Source organism: Arvicola amphibius, chromosome 3 (genome assembly GCF_903992535.2).
Source record: "Arvicola amphibius chromosome 3, mArvAmp1.2, whole genome shotgun sequence".
Taxonomy (NCBI): domain Eukaryota; kingdom Metazoa; phylum Chordata; class Mammalia; order Rodentia; family Cricetidae; genus Arvicola; species Arvicola amphibius.
In genome coordinates this window covers 103653224-103674904 of record NC_052049.1, presented here as the reverse complement: position 1 = coordinate 103674904, position 21681 = coordinate 103653224, and the positions used below count along the sequence as shown (strand labels likewise).

General features: G+C 41.5%; 1 protein-coding gene across 2 annotated transcripts in view; it reads right to left on the bottom strand.

Moving 5' to 3' along the window:
- The window catches only part of Cdon (cell adhesion associated, oncogene regulated), an 88215-nt gene that overhangs the window by 55680 nt on the left and 10854 nt on the right, over nt 1–21681 (bottom strand). For both annotated transcript variants that reach the window (XM_038323213.2, XM_038323212.2), the window contains exons 2-4: nt 2436–2568; nt 1777–2049; nt 42–188 (exon numbers count right to left, since the gene is read on the bottom strand). In XM_038323213.2, coding sequence (XP_038179141.1) covers nt 42–188; nt 1777–2049; nt 2436–2508 — 493 coding nt within the window. In that variant the 5' untranslated portion in view covers nt 2509–2568. The remainder of the gene's footprint in view (nt 1–41; nt 189–1776; nt 2050–2435; nt 2569–21681) is intronic.

Below are 21681 nucleotides of genomic sequence, written 5' to 3'. Positions count from 1 at the left end.
CATGCCCTGGCCTCTGAGAGCACATCCCAAACAGGACTCACCTGTGGAATACTTCAGCCACTTTCCCCTGATCTTATAGCGCACCTCGGCTTTGGGGTTGCTCTCTGGTACCCTACAGCCAATGAAACCCGTGTTTTTCTCTTCTGCAGTAATAACATGCATTGTTGAGGAATCGAAGTCACCAAGAGCTGAAATAAACAAGAAAAAAAAGGAATGCAAAAATAATTTAAAGGAAACTTAAAACTTAGAGAATGGCCTTTTGCGGCAGCTGATACCAGTTCCCAAAATAGCAAGAATAGAAGGATCTTTTGTTGTTGTTGTTGTTGTTGTTGTTGTTGTTTGTTTTTCAAGACAGGGTTTCTGTGTAGCTCTGTCCTGGAACTGCTTTTGTAGATCAGGCTGGCCTCAAACTCACAGAATCTGTCTGTGCTGGGATTAATCCCAGATATCTGCATGCCTCTGCCTCCTGAGTTCTGGGACTAAAAGCATGCACCACCATGCTTTTAACCAAAAAAATCTACTTTTTGGCAGGTCTCATTATACAACACTATGCAGCTTACGCTAGCCTTGAACTTGTGATCCTCCTGCCTCAGTCTCCCAGCTGCTAGGATTACAGGTGGTGTGCACCACCACACGCAGCAATGAGAGTTTCTCCTCTGAGAAAAGTGCTGCAGCAGAGGTGAGTGGTTGAGGGACGGCAGCTAAGTCAGGGTACACAGGTTTTTCCTTCAGGGAACTGTAAGGAAAACAAACTGACCCAAAACACCAAGGAGAACTGCAGAGCACAATTACTCAGACTCTGTCAAGATGAATTCTTCCCTGTCCAGAGGGGTCTTCATCAAAACTCACTTTCCCTGCAATAAAGCGGCTTCTGGGAATGAACCCAGGGCATTATAAAACACAGAAGCCCACAGAGCCTGGATGCATCGGCTCAGTATTGATTCCTTTCAGTTTAGACAGTTCCCTGTGGACTGAGCGGGCCCTTTATTATCCCCACCGCCCAAGGACGCCAGCTGCCGGCCTCCAGGAAATCAACCCTCCAGTGTGTGTCTTGGAACTGCGCATGGGTCACAGCTCTACAAAAACATTTACTCTTCTCAGTTATGACAAACTCTCTACTCCAGGGGAATCCAGATTTGTTCTGTAAATAGGGGTGCCCTCACAAAGCCGTTTTCCATTACTGGAAGCCATCGCCACTCGAAAGGCAGATGGCTCAAACTTACTAGGGAAAACCACACGTTCCAGATTTTCCAGAAGTTCAATTCCCCACATTCCTTTCTCTACAGTCAGTGTCTCCCCTCCCCCACCCAGCTTCTTTAGCCTGGCTTCAATTACATAAATTAAAATCCCCTGGTAAGCAAGGGAAATAAAACAATTAGATGTGAAAGAAAGATAAAGGACTGTATGAAATAAATGAGTGTCAAACGTCGACTTTTTTTTTTTTTTTTTGGCCTGTACTGATATTAAGGACTTTAAAATAGATTCACAAGGATACTGCCCGTAATTCACAATAGAAAACTGCCCTGTGCTAATTTTTAAAACAAAAATCACTTCCACACTATTAATACAGATTAAGTAACAAGGCTGGGGTACAGAGGTTCCAGCATCTTTCCCCAACTATTCAAAATCAAGAGGAGGTTAGGATAAGAACTCTCAGACCCCTACATGTATGGCATCGGTGCCCAAGGTTTTCCCACTACAGAAATTGCAAGAACGAATAGAAAACCCATAGATTTCAAGACAAACAACAGGTAACAAGGTTCACTCTAAACTCACCTGCAGTGGACACTGTTGCAGGGCCACTCACAATAGCACCAATGCTGTTGTTGGCAATGCATCGATAGCAACCAGAAAGGGAAGGGTTAAGAGACAGAATTGTCAAAGTCCCCCGATGAATCTTAATCTGTTCTGTGTTTCTGTCCAATTGTTTCCCATTGTGCAACCATGAGATGCGGGCAGTAACTGGTTTAGCAGAACAATGTAGGACCACGGGTTTACCAAGCTTCTGGACCGCAGAGAGTGGTTCAGAAATAAAATAAGGTGCCAAGTCTGCAAGGGAACATTCCCATGTGCAAAAGAAAGAAGGAGAAAGGGGGAGAAAGCAGAACAAGAAAGTACATTAATACATTTCATCTGAGTCTATAACTAAGGCAGTCTCTTATCTCTATATGTGATAGGTAGTTCTTAATGCTTATTATAAAATCATAAGCCCATCTTAATCTCAAACTCACAGAGATCCTCCTACCTCTGCCTTTCAAGTGCTGGGATTAAAAGTGTGCCGCTATGCCAGGCCCCTACAGTACTTTTAATACGTAATAAATGCTACACAATGATTACAAATTACTATACATATATATCCACCATCACATAAGTATAAAGCCAAAAGATTGAGCAGAAGAAAGACTTCACCCAAAGCTCCATCATTCTCCTCTTACCTGAACTCACAGAAGAACACAGAATCACAAGAACATACAACAGTGTCCATAAGGGTTCGAGGTCTGGATGCATAGCGCCCAATTACAGAAGTATGCAGGGATGACTTCCAGAGAAAGCCCAGGCCTCAGCTCACTGGAAAACATGAAGGAAGACAATCTAACCACAAGAACCACTGAACCCTTTATCTTAGACTCTTCATGATCCATGTCTTCTCGACCCACACACACATCTAGACACTAAACTAGGGTTAGAAGCTCTGTTTTTTCTTCCAAGGGACTAGGATACTTTTTACTAGGGATGACTCAGAACTGATGGATAACACACTGGAGTGGGTCAAGATGGAAGATGAAGAGCCATCAGGAGACACTGAATCCTTGGGAGACCGATGAGGGCATGGTGAGTTGTGAACTGTGACAATGACAAGCGGATTCAGGACAGTCTGAGCACGGCCAAAGAAAGCACAGGCATGGAGATGAAGTATGAGTGTGGTGCAGATATGTCCAGGATAACACTTGGGTTGGGGTGTAGAAGAGGAAAGAATGCCTGTTTACTAAAGAAGAAAAATCCAGAGGGGGGATACAAAGTGAGGAAGGGGGGAGTCTACTGGATATCCAGCTGCTCCCAGGAGGTCCAGAGTTGCTTAAATGAGTCTGGAGTCATAGGGAGAAGTTAGAGCTGAGAATGTAGATTTCAGATGTAAGAAAGTCAGGCACGAGCTCAGACTTTTCTATGAAACATATGCTTAGAGCACAAGACATGTCCACCAAGGACCTTTAGAGCAGTGGGAGCGCTAAGCAACGAAGGGGATGGAATCTAGGAGAAAGCTCTTTCCAGTCATCGCTGTCTCAAACCAGGTGAAAAGCAGAGCAAGTCCAGCTGCCATCCGAAAGGTGCATGGCAGACGGCTCATAATGCTGATAAGAGTGGGTCGGCAGAGAAAGGCTAACTTAGCGGGAACCATAAGGGAGCAGGCAACAATGGGGAAAGAGGAGAAAGACTCCCCAAGTTTTGCCATGCAGAAGAAAAACAGGAAGAAAATAGTGGCAGACAAATGAACAGGTCTGACAGACGCCACCCGAGGGAAGGGTTGCTTCTGGCTTGTATTGTTTTTCTTTTCCCTTTCTTTTCCTTTTCTTTTCCTTTCTTTTCCTTCTCTTTCCTTTCGGCTGGAGACAGTACAGTACACTTAGAAGACGTTTAAGAAATCCATAAATCTCAGGACTGGCAAGGACATGGAGACAAATCACCATGCATATGATGAGTGGAGGAAAAAATAATGAGTTCTTTTTGGAGACAATATATATGTATGTATGCATATGTGTGTATGTATGTATGTATTATCATTTATTTATGCAACAAATATTTTTGATTATTATGCAGCAGATATCATCCTAAGGGCTAGACATGGAGCAGTTTCCATTACAAAAATAAAAATAAATAATACAGACATAAATTTAAGCTTTACATTCTAATGGGAGGAGTGGACAATGAGCAAGATAAGTTTTAAAATGTCTGTGCATCCTCCAGATATTGCTAAGTTCCTACTTTGCTCTCACTTTTCCATGTAACATTCTGTATCCTCCTTAAAAACAAGCATATTCAATAATATAAAATTCTACTTTCTAGAAACAACTCTATAATGTCCTTTAAAATGAAAGTACTACTTTAAGATAATGAAATTCCCATATGTGCAATCAGTTGATAAAAACTGACTTCTGAGCTTAGTACAATGCTAGCTACACCATTTGTTCCTTCATTTAGTCACTCATGCATCTAATTTTAAAACCGGCATAAATCTACAGACCTCTTCCCACACGCGCACCATGCTAGGTATTATGCTAGGCAAGGTTATCAGTAATCACTGCAGATCCTGCCCTACGTCCCTGCTTGGCCAGGATTGTAAACAGAGTCTACAACTCTGGAGCACAAGACATAATGACCAGCTGTATTAACAACCCATTAGGAATATAAATCAAAGCGCTGAGGCTTCTGGAGTCGGTGTCTACGTGCACTCCTCTCTGTTTCTCCTACTCTAGAGTCTAGAAGCTTACAAACCTAAGCTTGTCTAGATCCCTAGCACACTCATTGGCAAAAGGGTCAGTTGTGTGGAAACCTTTGGTTTTATTTGAATTCTCCTAGTTTAAGGCTAAGGACAGACACAGCAGCAGTATGAAAGCAAAGTAAACATTCATAAGACTTGGTAACAGGAGACACTTTGTGAAAATGTGGACACGGAGGATGGCTTCTTACTTTTGTCAAATCTTTCTCCGACTATTTATTTATTTAAAGGCAGCAACGTGGATTTTACAATGAACTTTAACCCCCACTCATGACCTAATTTCCAGCTGCTCTTTGAAGTTTCACAGCTCATTATTTCTACCTAAACACGACCACACAGAAGTCTCCCTGATAGAGCCTATGGGCTGCTCTTTTACACTTCAGAAGGGCTCTCACTGTGCACTCAGGGCTAGCTCTAACTACGTAACCCAGGCTAGTCTCAAACTTGCAGTGATCCTCTGTATCTACCTCCTTGGCGCTGGGATTACAGACAAGATCTCAGTTGATCTTGGAAGTTAGAAAGACGCTATATCCGTAAGAGGCACTTACTAAACATCGGTGGGCTTGACTTCTGTGTACACACAGCTCAGTGGTAGAGGACTGTGGTGGTGATGTCATCTATGGGTCCGGTGACTTGTACTCTGCAGCAATGGATTCTCACAACCTCATCACTACACATGTGTGTGCGCACACACACATGTATAATCTAACTAAATTACCCTTTTTGGATAGTTATTTTTAATATAGACTGTACATGTATATACACACGTATATATCCCATGAGTACATGTGCACATACATTTCATGCGTATGAATGAGTATCATCCATAAAATGTTTAGATACTCTTTTAATTATGTGTCCTGAGGTTATATTCTTGGAAGCAGAATTCCTACATCCAGGATAGAAACATTTTAAAGATTTTTACATGCATATCATCAAGGCGTTTTCTAAGAAGCCACAGAGTACAGCACCATTTCCAAAAGCCACCATCAGCACAGGAAGGTGACTCCTCCCTCAGTTTAAGGTGTACTATGTAAACCAAATGTAAATATAAAACATAACTGCTCTACTCATTAAAGTATATGACATTCCAGCCACATTAGTCACACTGTTTACCTTTGACCTTCCAATGACAAAAATATCATGGTATAAAAATTTTATTTTTACCCTAAATCCATAAAAAAAGGAGGATAAGGAGTCACTGTAGTTACTGTGTGGTTTTAATTTATAACATGTATTCCTCTAAAAATAAATTTATAAGTAAAAATTAACTGCTGGCATTTAAAATGTTAAGCTTCTGTTCAAGAATATATTCTTAGACTGGAGAGATGGCTCAGTGGTCAAGAGCACTGTTGCTCTTCCAGAGGACATAGGTTCAATCCTCAGCACCCACATGGCAGCTCACACCTATCTATAACTGTCCCAGGGTTTTTGACACACTCATACAGACATACACGCAGGCAAAACACCAATGAACATAAAATAAAAATAAAATTTTATAGCTATACATACCTATATAGAGACACATTTGTACGTATACATGTATGTGTGTGTGTATCCTCCCTCTCAGTGTTTTTTTAAGTCCATCCACCATATATGCATATACAAGAGAAGTACACAGACACGTATTTTCCTAACTTAGGGAGGTAGTAAACTAAACAAGGCTCAATTAATTAGGCAGCCGACACACACACACACACACGCACGCACACATGCACGCACGCACGCATGCAGAGATACATGCACACCCGCCAAGGCTCCTCTAACTCACTGGTCTCAGAAGGAACTGAAGGACCATGAGAAAGCCCTTCTACTGAGTTCTTTCCAGTGTAATCACATGCTTCCACTGCAATCCTGAAGAGACACTTCCCAGCCACTGTGCTCCCAGGAAAGGCTCTGGTGGTGCAGATGCTCCCACAGACGAGTGCCAGAAAGAAGGGAAAGCAGCTACAAGAAACAGGCCCATCTGTCTACAAATCAGGTTGACTCTTTCCTCCATACTGCCATCTGGCAGAGTCCTGCTCCTTGAGTCTCGAGGTCAGAGAAGAGCCGTTAGTTCCTAAGTAACCAAGACCGAAGCCTCTCCCTTCCCTGCACAGGTAACTGTGTGCGCCACACTTGGCTCAGCAGAGGTTCTGCTGGCAGCAGGAGGCTAGAGGTATGCCTCTTCTTAGCTCGGAAAGGAAACACTTCCCTAACGTTTGCTTAACTCATTGTTTGGGTTGTGAACTTACTGCTTTTATAACCCCTCTTCAACACGCTGCCAGAACAGTCCTTTGGGGAAAGCCCTTCCTGAGTTTTTAGGTTTGATTTCTTTGTTTTTGAAGCATCTTTTTTGCTTTCCTAAGGCTGATCAAGGCTCTCTTTCTGAATTACAACCCTCCCCAGCAGCCTCCATCTCCCCCAAGGCTGTTCAAGGCTCTCTTTCTGAATTACACCCTTCCCCAGCCCTCCCTTCCTCTCGTCCTCTAATTGTGAACAAAAACTTGGCTTTGGGATCAGTGTAGTTCTTCAAAATAGGGAAAGTTTTAAGCTAGTTTGCATTTTAAAGGGATCCTCTTCTTCATGAAATGTAATCTTTAAAAAAGAAAACTGATTCCCATTTTCAATCAATTTCAAAATGTGCCATTTAGCAACTGTTGGGAAAAAAATATTTTTCTGCAGTAACTAAAACCTAGGATATGCTTAGAGAAAAAAACTTAGTTATGTGATGTAAGATTAATCTAGTACTGTTACAATCATGGAAGTCAAACAGAAGACATTTGAAAAACAAAAAGAGCACATTTAAACTACCAGAATATTAATCATATACAACTTTGAGTCTCCTGTCAAGTCTTTTCTCATTCAAAATACTTAAATAGTTTAGTGAAGAAGCTAACATCGTTTCCTGTGAATCCTTCCCTCTCTTGCAGCAGCATCCTCTGAACTGTAGTCAGCACACAGGACTTTGGGTGAGACACTCTGAGAAGCACAAAGATGAGGAAGGAGTAAGCCCTGAACTGAAGCAAATCACAGCTCAACTAAGGAAAACGAACATGGACACAAGCCCAGGAAAAAATGCTTGTGCACGCAGCACAGGGATGTACTTTTCACTCAGCAGGTCCTGGATGCATGCTTACTGTTGCCAGGTGCTAGGCTACTGAGGACAGTATGGTGTCTTCCCTGTGGGCTTGGGGTGGTCAGATGGGGGACGATGGTGCAGAAGCAATTACAGCGCTGACTTCTATAACAGCCCTGTCCAGAGAGCCACTTTCTGTCAGAGCAGCTATTCAACAACTTTACACTTGGTGGATGACTTCTTTCTATGCAGTATAACTTTTCAGAGGCTAAAGAAAAACCTTCAGAAAGTTGTGTCTTGGTTCTAAAGATACAATCACCAGTTACGATTCATTTAGTCAGAAGCGTCATACTAAAAAAATTGAATTGCATGTTGATTAGATGGTTCCCCAAACAGGGGACTCTGTGGACAGATGCCAAGTAGGAAGGTGGTAAGGATGTTCTCCTAATCTGTCTAAAGCCATGGCCCCATTTCCAAGGGTGAGGAAACATTCATATTTCATCTTTATTTTGCTGTAGAGCCTTTTTTTTTCCCTGCCGGAACTTTAAGTGCACTTTGAAAACAAGACAACTAAGAGTCATTACAAAAAAAGAAAGAAAGAAAAACTTTCAAAGAACCTCTTCTTAGTTCCTATTGTCTATCGCCTCTAGAAATCTGTTTTCATTGCTCAACAGGTATTTTTTCTTATGTACAAAAGCTGGCTCGTATTGACTGGAGCCTAACCTAACGTTCCCACCACAATCAATGAAGATCACTTTCACTTAGTGACTGAGTTTTCAGAGAGTAAAGCAGTTGCGTGTGGAAGAGATGGATGAGCAACGGAATCAATATGTACAAGTCACAGGAAGGACTTATTTCGCCTAGACCTGGGGGCTAAGTTTTCTCAGAGGAAGCAGGAGAATTACTGCAAGTTCAAAGCCAGCCTAGGCTACATATATGTAAGGAGACTCTGTCTCTTCACAGAAAGAAAAGATACATAAATGAAATCAAGTTAATAAATCAGAGAATGCAAGGGAGAAAATGGTAAGGGAGAGAGAAGGAATGGAAGGGACAGATTCTAGAAAGAACGGGCAGTGTGTATAGAATCTGTAGAATCTACATACAGAGTAAGGAAGTACATGGGCTGGAGTACAATAATATATATATATATCACATTAAGGTATTCGGCTTTTATCCTGAGAGAATGACTATTTTCTACAGGAGAGGGCAAGCTCAGACCTGCACCTCTGCAAAGCCATTGGCACTGGAATGTGGAGGAAGGCTGAAGACGAGTAAGAGGCTGCTGTGCAAGAAAGAAACTCGCACTAGAGAAACTGTCAGAAATTAAAGATTTGAAATCCCCAAGGCCTGACATATTTAAGTGATGCAAACGGCAGAACTGATAGGATGCAGTCCACAGAGCTCAGGTCTGGGAGAGAACGCACTGCTCAGACATCACGGGAACCCATTTGTCTATCCACTTCCTGTTTCCTGGCTGCTCTGATTGTCAAGAAGGAACTGAAGTGACTGTCTATATTTCTGACTAAGACAAGTGACCGTCCAGGTCGTCTGCGCTTTCTCCGACAGGAAATCCATGAGAAACAGCAGGCCTTTGTGCATTGTCTGGAAGGTGCGCAGGGAACCGGGTACTTGTACAGATGCTGAGTCCGACGGAAGTGGGGGGAGTGAGAGAGAGGATGGCCCCACAGAACAGGATTTGTGGAGGCCAACAGCTAACAGAACTGCTGGCCCCACAGAGGAGGGTACCTCAGGCTGGATCCTAAAAAAGGCACCTCATTTGTAGAAGCAGGAACTCCCCACTCAAAACTATGGATCCCAACAAAGCTGCTGCTGGGAGAACTTAAAAAGGGAGGCAGAACCGATTATCCAGGGATGAGACTGAACAGGCTTGATGGAAAAATCAGTCCTGAAACGACACTAATCAATCTCAATCCCCCCACTCCAGTCTCTAATATACTTTTCAAAGGTGCTATGAGCTAGGTAATCAAATACGTCCCACACCCCCAAACTGTCACTCCTTCATAATTACTAATGGCTTTGATGGATGAGTCTCCTTGCTGTGTGCACGAGGGCTCCCAAAATGAGAGAACAGCTGGTATTCATCTTTCAGTGATTTCACAGGAGGGACTGCAAGAGGGTGAGGCAAGAAGAAGCAAAGAACATAACATCACTATGAGCCACAACAAATATGTTACCTAACAGTCTGCCATTCTGGCTCGGGGGACGCACTGACAAACTAAAGCATCCCTCAAACAGCCGTGTGCAACTGACAAGGACGTATTTATCCTCTGGCCTGCTGTGTAGCCTGAGGTGAGAGAAGGAATCTGTCGGTCTCGCCGGAGAGTGGCAAGCTATTGAACTCCCAAGTCCTGCTCCTCTCTCTAAGGAAGCCCTCCCGGTGTGAAATACAGACAGTGTCATTTGTGCACACTTATTAATAACCTTGCCATCATTCAGGTCAACCTTCTTCTTCTGAAAGGCTGGCACCCACAGATTTTTCAACCTTTCCCCCCACCTCCCTGTGTTTCAGTAGAGCCAGCCAAACATACAACCGATCCTGCTGCCTGCAAAAGTGTTTCCTTTCACTGACGACCAGCAAGAGTGGAGGAAGAAAATGGAAATGACGTGGGAGTTGTGGCACCAAAAAGGCCAAGTGAGCAAAGAAATAATCAACTCCACATGAGCCACTCCAGGACTGACACAATAGAAAGGGCCTAGGACTAACCCTAGAAAAGGTCACAGGGATCAAGGGTCACAAGAAAAAAAAGGCAACAGCCAAGGGCTGCCAGCTGCAACAGGCATCAATGTGGTCCTAATTAGACACCAAAAGAAGCTCTGAGTGCAGGGTTAGGCTCTATTCACAATATTTGTGTGCTTTTTAAAAAAGACACATCAAGAGTTCCTTTCCACTCTTCCTAACAGATGACTTCTTCCTGCTCTTGAACAAAGGAAACCAAAAATCATGGAGACCAGATAATTCTGGCAACCACCAGGAATTGTTCAGGAGGGTTATGAACATTTAAGAGCATAGCTGTATGCAAATCATGAAAAACACACAAAAAAAAATCTTGGGAAAGATTACTATAAAGATAAAATACAGCAAAGCTCAAGGAATTACTGAGCAATACTACAGAGTCAACACTTGCCACAAATGCACCACTCCATGGATTTGGGTTTATTGTTGGCAGTGACTTCGTGGGAAAAAATAACAGAATTATGGTAACCACAAAACAAATGCTCAAAGAGAAGATTTTTGTTTTTTTTTAAGTTCGCTAAAAACTAGCTAAACTAGAACAGACTGGTGTTGTAATGATGCCATCAGACACTTGGCTAGCTTTCCTTGGTGGGGGATGAGAAGAAGGAATATGGAAAGAGTTGAAAAAGAAGTGGTTAGGTAATATTATTAATATTGCTGTTTAAAAGTGCAGAGCTTCACTGAGACCAAACGATGCACTGAGCCAACAGTTTCCCTGGACAGTTACAAAACACGACCCTCACTGGGTTTAGATTTCATTTTAATAACTGGGGGAAGGGCTTAAGGAGAAACTAACGTCCATGAAGTGTATACTAATATATACAGTCAAGCACTGATGGAAGAGCAAATGAGGGGAAAACATCAGAATTCTAAGAAGAGTACCTTTGCTGCATATAAACTCAGATCAGTGCCCATTAATGATGGCTCGGTCTTGGTGACTTTTACACCTCTCTACCTGTTGAATTATAAGTTTCCTATAATCTAGAACATACTGATTTTAGTTTCAGATTATCTATTCACCTTTAAACTTACTATACAAAAGAACTGAAGAACCCTAGATTTCTTTGCTGCGTTTAGTGATGAGAATGTGGTCAGACACGGCTTCATCAAACCTGCCATTCTACCATGGATGAGCAGCTGTACACTGACAATAGGGCTCTCCAGGCTCATTCAAAAGTTGACATACAAGTCAATCACAGACTACCACCTAGTCAGCACATAGCAGGCCCAACATGACTGATAAGTCTAAATATAAATAAAAGCTCACAATGGTCCATACCAAGAAAACCTGCACTTCAGAAAACCTTACATCACCACAAGCAGTTAAAAACAAAGTAATGATCAGGCTACAATGTGCTGGTGAACAAGGAACTAGGAAAACAACCAATTAAATTCACAGTGTCTTTACACACATAGCACTTTACACCATGAAGCCTGATCTAATCAGAAAAGCCGAGAAGTCATCAATGGCATAGGACCAGTCTGTCTACAAGAAACAAGGCATAATTTGCTAGAACAACATTTTTAGGCTCAACCTAAACCAACCAAGGGCTATTGCATTGTAATAATACACTGTGTGCGAATAAGCACAGTAACCAAAGCATACAGAGACAAGATACAGGGGCCAGCATGGAAGACAAACACTCCAATGATGCTTCTTGGTGCGAAACTTTTCTAAAAAGTCTCTACTGTTTACAGCATCGATGTAGAAATGAAGTACAAAATAACTCTCATTATTATACCTCTGTTTAACCTCATAAAGTCTCAACTTCAATATCATGATCCAATATTTTCATTAATAGTTATTTCAAACACAATCAAAAAAAATAAAAAGTTTCAACATCCTATAGTCAGTAAATAGTAAACAAACCCTAAGTTTCTAGAGCAGTAACAGCAATATGAGAGTAAATCTAACTCTGAAATTATCATCCAGTACTGGATCAGGCGTGCCTTGCATTTGGAGAATATACTTCCACATGCCAGTATACGTTAAGTCTTGTGGGCTCTGACTCCTCTTGTCACTCCTGACTTTCATGTATAACATCAAGGGGTTTTGTTTTGTAGTGAGGTTTTTTTTTTTAACTCACAAAGTTTTTGTTTGTTTGTTTGTTTGTTTATAAAAGCAAGAAAGCTGTAGATTTGATTGATAATCTAACTTTTTCAATCTCTTGATGCAACCTATTATTTTAAGTACAGGTATGAATGGGGTGGCAATGTGTAGACTAAAAACCACACAGAGGGACAGAGTGAGAGAGACGGCTCTGCAGGTAAAGGGAGTCGCATCACAAGCATGACGGCTTAAGTCCAATGGACCCTGGAACCCACAGCGAGGTCCAAAGAGAGAACAGACCCATAAAGTCATCCTCTGATCCTCACATGCACACCATGACATGTGTGCCCCGGCATGAACACATAACGCGCACACATACACGCACACAAATAAACATTAAGTTGCTTTAACTCATAAAGAGTAATAATTTTCACTAACTTTTATAACAAAAAGGCTGTTTTTGCTGCTATGACAAAATACCTGAGGACTGGGTAATCGGTAAAGAGCAGGGCTCTGTTTGGCTCTCAAGGTGTTGAAGTCTAGAAGTTGAAGAGATCAGTGTGGTATCTGATGGGGTCTTTGTGCTGTATCATTCTGTGACAGAAAACAAGACAGCAGGGGAGCAACAGATGCAGTCTGCATCATTGTCTGAAACCCAAACTCGTGATAGCTCACACCTATGGTGGCATTAGTCCATCACGAAGAGAGGGCTTTCACACATCTGCCCTCCCATTAGAGAGCCCACTCTCAACACTACTGCCCTGGAAATTAAGTTCCCAGCAAGTGAGCTCTGAGCATATATTGAAGACATATCAAGCAGTCAAAGGAGCTCAGAAATAAAGGATGGGTAAAGGGTGGGGCAATAAAGTAGAAGGTAATAGAGACCCTGTTTCCTAGAATGCTACATCTCTCACATTAACACTCATAATCAATTTCAAACATTTCCAGTGTTAAACAACAACCAAAGAGACAAAATTTCATTTGTAAATATTTTTAAAACAAAATTACTGGTCAGTAATCTAAGCTGATATGATTCCCTTGCCTTAATTACGTTCAGGCAGGGACTGGCAAAATGGCTCAGAGAGGAAAGGCACCTGCTACCAAGCCTGACAACTTGAGTTCAAATCCCCAGGTCCCAGATCCCTCATAGTGGAAGTAGAGAACTGACCCTCAAAGGTTGTTCCCTGACCTAGAGGTGGACATAAAGCACATGCATATTCTCATTCTTGATAAATAACAGATAGATAGATAGATAGATAGATAGATAGATAGATAGATAGATGATAGATAGATAGATAGATAGATGATAGATAGATAGATAGATGATAGATGATAGATAAATGATAGATAGATAGATAGATAGATAGATAGATAGATAGATAGATAGATAGATAGATAGATAGATAGATAGATAGATAGGAGAGAGATGAAATAAATAATTTTATAAACAAAGCAACAAAAGAATGTTCAGACAGGGACCAGTAACATGCCCCAGTTGGTAAAGGCAGTTGCTACATGGCCAGGCCGCCTGAGTTCAATCCTGGAATCTAAGCAAAGGTGGAGGAGACAACCAACCACATACATGCCACAGCATGCACGTCCATATGCATACACCACTTACAGACATATATGATTTATTTTTTTAAAAAAAAAGACCTTTCAGAGGGAACATTGCCTAACTTAGTGTGGCGTGAGTTCTCTCCACAAGAAAAAAATTCCCAGCCTTAGAATTCTATAACAAGCATTTTACAACTGCTCTCCTTAAATGAAAAGAAGACACAGAAGTCTGCATGCACCTCTCACGTTATAGCTTGCCTCATCCTTGGCAGATGCCAGACACCACATTTACAAAAGGAAAAAGGGAGAGAAGCCAAAGCTACCATAGCCTCAGCCCTAAAACTGAAGCACAGTGCTTCCACGAACAAGAGAACGAGTATATGTGTCCACTCATGAAACAAATAATAGGCTTTGTGCCTTTTTTTTAAAGAGACATGACGTTCATGGATTCACTGCAAGAACTTAAGCGAAGGGGTTCCCTTGTTCTGCAAAAGCGCCTACCACCTCACAGTCAACCCACCCATGAGGCAGTCCCAGGATTCTGCAGACTGTCAGAAATGTGCAGGTAGTGGAAAGAAAGCTCTTTTCATGATGGGAGACTTATCATTAAAGGGGGAAATACTGAATAAAAGAACATTACCCACTCGAAAACTACTCAGGTGTGAGAAAGCAAGCTGGATTTATCCATGCATGCCACATGTGTGTATGGAAATACCACCTAGAACCACATTAATAAATGCAATGAATACAACTAACACACGCTAATAAGGGAAGTCAAAACAAATGACATTAGTTTTTGAAATGAAGGTCAGAGAGGAAAACACTGAGGTACCACGCTCTCAGGGATCTACCTTTGAAGCATCTCATCACACCACAATCACCTCCTTCCTCCCTGCTGCCTGCACTGCCAACACAAGCAGCTCAGGGGTGAAGGCCAGATGGCAGGTGTGGGTGTTCCAGAACATCAGATATTGTTTTGTTTATCTGAATTACAATCTTTGCTCAAATGGCCTGTGGGTGCAAATAAAACATACTGCTAATTAAAATAACCAGCAGCAGTACTAATAAAACATCTAAAAAGCAACTATTTTATAGAGAGAGGCTTTTTAGGAGCTTGCCTCCCAACCTCAGGATACAGAACAACCAGCACGCTGTTAAAACTAAATGAGTTGTCCCAGTTTCTGCTGGAGGATAAAAAGCAACTTAAACCTGGGGCCAGGCAGAATCAGACTTGACACTGAGGCATCATACGTTCTTGGCATGCATCTCCTATGTGGACAAACACCTAGCCTAGGTATCAGCCAAGAAACCACATCCTAACATCAACAACTATGCTCATGACCTGCTGAATTTACACAACAGCCATACATCCCAGGCTTCCGGTTGATGGTGATCGAATTTAAAAAGGAGGTGCCTGGATGTTGATACTGTAGCTGTCTTAGGACAGTCTCCTAACATGGACATGGTCATGGGTTCAGCACTGCAGGAGATAATGATAGTGGAGGAGGGAGGGAGAAATGTTTAAACCACCTGTGTCCTATGTATGACTGTCAAAATCTGCCAGGCACCAATATTAGCGTTTTTTAAATTAAGAACTGCTACCTGTGATAACTGTTCCACTCGAACCGGACAGAAAAGCCAGTGGGAAGTAATTCCACAAAGAACGGAGTTTCAGAAGCAATGTTTTACCTCTTGGCTATTTGTTTTGTTTCTCATTTTACTCCAGGTTAGTATAAAATTATCTCAATTATCTCAATGCTAAGATACAACTAAAGACTTGGTTTCTCACTGTCTTAAATTGGTGTACTTTTAACAGATCACTCTTTATGAATCAGGTTTCCCTTCTTCCCTCTAGATTCTCAGACCTTTGTCCTCATGCCAGAACCACTGCTTTCCTTGGCAGACCAGGTCTCTGCTACTCACAAAGAACCAGCCACACCAGAAGCCCACCTACACCATCATGATTACCTTGGCCAAACATTTCCCTGCAGGGATGTGTCATGCCCAAGCCTACATTCAGCTCAAGGAAGGCCCTGCTGCCCTCTTCATCTCTCTACGCACTGCTCTAAAACCTGGAGGTTTTAAACTTTCTTTCCTCAACAATGGTCTTGACTCTCATTTTAATGACTTCCCATGTGTAAAAACTGTGGCTGACAGCCAGGCAGTGATGGTGTACGACTTTAATCCCAGTACTCGAGAGGCAGAGGCAGGTGGATCTCTGAGTTCAAGGCCAGCCTGGTCTACAGAGCAAGTTCCAGAACAGTCAAGGCTACACAGAGAAACCCTGTAGCTAAACAGATGTCACAAGGGGAAAGCACAGGCCTCGCTTTACCTGCCCTGCCATACTACAAGGGAAATGAAGAACCTGAGCTAGATTATTTTCAGTCACGGGTAAGGTTAAAGATGAGAGTACATGAGAAGCCCTTATCCCTTCCACTCACCTGCACACGAACCTGTTCTAAAAACCAAAGAGTCTTTAAGAACCATTTCCTCGTGGGCCCAGTTTAACCACTTGATCAGCTCCATGCTAGAGAAGTCCCCATCTGTTTAGCTCACCACCGTGAGCCCAACGCGGGGAGCAGCTGTCACGAAGCAGGTCTTCACACACTTGACAAATGAATAAGCCCACACTGCAAGAACCCCAGCAGTATTTTCTGAAAATGGCATAGTTGACAAACTACTGAATTCCTGTGCTAAAACATTCTGCTAAGCCAGCAGAAAAAGTAAAAAAAAACGGTTGAACATTATCGGACATCTGCTTTGTGAGACCCAGCATTCATGCTCTCTGACCTGGCCACCGAACTCTGTCTTCTAGTGAGGAGCCGTATTTTCGTCTTCCCTTATTCGTATGCCAGTGCTTACTTATCTGTTTTATATCAGTCTTTAAAACTTCATACCCAGCATTTTCATTACATATAATTTAAGACAGGTTCAAGGGGATTATTAGTGAAGCACATAGTATGGAACTGAGGAAGTCCAGAAGGCAGAGTGAAAACGGCTTGAAGGGGAACTGTCTTTACAAGGTGCGTTAAGCCTGAGGAAGAGACTCAACAACAAAGCACCCGAATCGCTAGTCTAAAACGCAGTCACCAGAAGGCTAAGGGACAGTGGTGGATAAATGGACACTCAACAGTAGGATTACTCCATAAAGCCTTGCAGCCAAACACACACAGGACATGCGTGATTACCTTTATGTGGGTATTTCTGACAGAGAACATCAGTACAGGCTAAATAGCAGGATTTGATCACACATGATGGCCAGGTGTCGTATAATATATGAACTATAGTCAGAGTCCCAAAGCAGCAAGACATGGTACGTCAAGGGCTCTGGAATAGTGACACTAGTCTGTATGAGGGAGGTGAATCAGCACAGAAAATTCCAACGACAGAAAACCCTAAAATCATTAGGTGGATCTTTCTATTTCTTGCCAACACCTTGAATGTGGTAAAAATCTAAGGGAAATCAAGTACATTTATTAAGCAATCTGCTACAATGCCAAATTCACTTACAAGAGAAGAAGTAGTTATTTCCCGTCAGTGCAGGCAATATCAATTTGATGATCTGTTTACATAAACAAACTTCACCTTCATTAGTAGGTATGAAATCAGTAGTTAAAATGCTGTATTTAGATCAGAGCTAAAAAAGAAAGACTCGACTGTAGTCCATAATTATTGGTTGGTTTTTATGGCACATCCCCAGTGGTAGGTTATTGATGGAGGGGGTAGGGCTACCACACACATCTTTACAAATTTGGGTTAAGAATGGTGCTAGGAGATGAAGCAAGAATTATATTTTCAAAAATGCAAGATGTACATTCCCTAAGATTATAAACGCTAAAATAATCTTGTAAATGCTACCCAACTCCAAAGCCACAAGACCACCACCCTATGAAAACTCTATAAATGCAATACAGCCAAACTTTATCCTCTTTTTATAGGCCCCAAATGGGATATCTTAAAGCCCGTGCATTGGTAGAATTGCGGTACAATGTTTTCTCCAGAGTACAAGTTCAATACCACTACAAAAATTACCATGCTTCCCTGAAAGCCTGGATTTCTGTGTGTGGTGGGGAGGGGGAGGGGAAGCTCTTCCTTAGCTAGACCCAACTCTCTTGGCAGACAAATGCAGGTAGAACATTTGGCACATTCCGGTCACACGGTGTCAGTGGGAATGAGACATGGAACCCAGAGGCCAGCACAGAGGCCAGCAGCTACACGCCATCGTCCAGATAAGCTATTACAAAGGTCAAGTCGGTTTCTTATAATTGGAAAGCAAGGAACTGAAAATGCCTTAGAGCCAAACATTTCCAAATTGATTTAATTTCATTAGAAAATGAAGAGGATTTTTTTCTTTTTAGGCTAATCCCATTATATTAAAAAAATATATAATATCAAAGCAATCCATGTTAAAAATGTTATGCTAGGGAAGCAGGACCTCAAGTAAGAGACAGAAGATACATGGAGTGCAGAATACAAGCCTACCATGCACAGGGCACCAGAAACAGTTATTAACCTGCACGTTACCCTGCAGACAAAAACTAAGACACTATTGTTCTAAAACCATTTAACTGTCACCTAAGAAACACATGTTACTATAGAAAATTATATCAGACAGTTTATACTTGGCAAATACAAATCAGAATTATTATTCATTCTTGTTCAGTGTTTTTTTTTTCAAATTAAAAAAATAATAATAATACAAAAACCAAAAAACCTCACAGCCCAGAGTCATCAATCACCAGGAGGGTCTGGTTCTGATATTATACGAGCTCTGTCAGCCTTAATCAAATTGCCTGCCAGATCGTAGATAAGTAATGACTTGCTTAGGTTAAGCCAGGCCAGAGTTTTCCTTCTGCAGTATATACATCTCCGGAGTGAAAATAAACAACCTCACACCTCGCTCTGGGAGCCGCAGTGCAATGAGATTACAACTCAGCCTTCTCCAATAGAGGAGGAGGGCAACTTCCAGTCCAAAGGATATCTACTTTTCCCTGCTTCTCAATCTGACCACCAACTATTCTAAACCATGTCACTAAGCACTTAATGAGTATTTTGATGATCTACCCTAAATTAACACAAATTAGACATGGTAAGGTACTTCAACTCTGACTTTCGGCTTAGCCAGCATTACTGTGATAGAAAACAAAACAGGAATAGTTAACAATTGACCAAAGTAATACTGAATCACTTAAAACCCACAAAACTTGAAACCCTCCCCTCACATGAAAATAAAAAACAAAATTTGGTCTCAATATCACCAGTCACATTTCAGAAACAAGGAATACCAGAGAATAACCAGTAAGACTGGAGACAGAATGCATCAATTTGGAGATTGCATTTGTTCTATAACCAAAAACATAAAGGAAAAAGTGAACTTTACTTCTAAAATATCCCCTTCGCTTTTTGCTTTTATTATAACTAAGAAAACCTTTCAAGCTGCACATTCTGCCAAGATAACAGTGTAAAATAGTGTCGAAACATCCAAGTATTTTTCTCTGTTCCAAAGAAAAAAGTCAGAAAGCCAGGATCTAGTAACTAGGCGAGGAAATGGAATAAGACACCAGGGATTCATCTCAGTGTTTTCCATTAGGTCAATCGGCTATAGAATGTAGAAATTGTGGTTTAGAATTATCAAAGACAAAAGAAAAGCACAGAATTTAGCAATTCTCATCTATTACTAAGCACATACAAATGTGCACTTGCGACCTAAAGTAAGTCCTAAAATAAAGCTAGAAATTCCAAATAACACTTTCCCCGCACTCAACAGGGAGACTTTGAAAGGCCACCTGACTTTGAACTAGATTAAAACCTTTGCATCTGATACCAGTGCTCATAGATTCCTTGCTCACAAAAACTTTATTAGCTCATGCATTTCTTATAAGTAGAGGAGGGGAAAAAAGAGCTGTGAGACACTGTGAAAGCAGAAAGGGCTCTGCAGAGGTTATTTAAGAAACCATCAGGGCAGGAGAAATGCATTCTATATAAGGAATAAAAAGAACCACAAAACAAGAGTTTGTAATTGCTCAGCAGGGGGACCGAGGACAGGGTGTCTGTGGCTCCTCCTCAGCCTGTCTTGCATGCAAGGCCCAGACTAGGTCAGGACTTCTGTTTCCCAATCTCCTGGAGGCACCATTCTTATAAGTCTGCAGGGCACCCCAACAGACAAGAGCCTCGCTCTGCAAAGGCAATGCTTCACTCTTTTGTCAGACTCCCCAAGCGCACAGGCAGCATTCTCTCTAGGTGAATGAACACACAAAAGACGCTAGTATTTCTCGGTGAATGAGAAAGAACCTTTACAAGCAAATGGGGACCTTGTTTGCCTACTAAATGTTAAAGCCCACCCCCCCCACCCCGTCCCAAAAACTCACATTTCAACATGGAGAGAAAACAGAACTGTATTTTTACAAATGAACAGCTCAAAACAGTTTCTCACTCTGGGCTGTTGAAGAACTACAGAATTTTATACGTGGGACCTCCTGGTTTGATTTCATGCTTGCTAACATCTATAATTCCAACTAGTAAAATATGCTTTCCCTATCTCTCTCTCTCTCTCTCTCTCTCTCTCTCTCTCTCTCTCTCTCTCTCTCTCTCTCTCTCTCTCTCATGTGTGTGTGTGTGTATGTGTGTGTATACACATATATACAGCAGGCTAAGAAAACAAGAACCTAACCTATGTCCTAGTGTTTACTTACAGGGTTAACCACTTTATCTTTTCTCTAGTAATCTACTATATATTGGGAAGAAAATCTCAAACTAAGAAGCACCACACTGAACGGGCCCTTTAAATAATGTTTACGCTCATTTCCAAGGGTTGGGGAGGACACATTTGTCTGGACTTCCCCGAAGTTCACACTCAGGAAACCCACTTTGGGAGTTAACTAAAAGATTCCTATTAACATTGGTAATATGCACATAGGCAAATCCCTGAGCTAAAATTTATTTGATACCACAAAGACCAGATAGCAAACCTCTGCAAGCTGCATTATATTATTTAAAACCCCACTGTGGCTGCTGTCATAGCAACAAATGTGAAATTATTCTAAGACCTAACCACTACGACAATAGTTCTTTTTAAAATACATCCTCAAACACAAAAGAAATAACAAATCATGACAACTGTGTTTGCCAGCTTCATAGGCAACCATGGGTAACAACCAGTCTCAAAATGACTCAAAATGAACTTCAGCTAGCCAGGATAGCAGGGAAAAAGAGCTTAGCTCAAACACATGATGAAATTTATATGAAAGACCTATAGATAATGGCAATCAAAGCGAGACTAATACAACTTATTTTAAGGGAAAAATCCAACTAAAATACAAAATAATTTAAAATATGATAACTAGAGCTTGGAATCAGGACTGGGGAGAAAATGGATGTTTATTTTTGTTATAACCTTGAAAGGGACGTATGTGTCTTTTTAAAGTACTGTTTTTCAGTAAATATAAATAAAACTATACCAATTTAGAATTTAGGGTAAATCCAATCAGAATATAGCTTGAAAAAATTAAGATGTCCATGAGTAGAACTGATTTAGAAAGACAACCTATCTGCATCATCAAATGTGTGCTTCTCTACACAAAACAATGTGCATTTCCTTCTGCATGGGCTTCCTAGGCTTAAAGACTCAACAACTGCTTTGAAATGGAATCCTAGAGACCCCAGTATCGGTACCACTCGGGAGAAGATGGGAGAGCCGCTCCAAGTAAAGGCTAGCCTAGTATATAGGAAGACCCCCATCTCAAAAACAGCAGGCCAGCAGTTCAGCC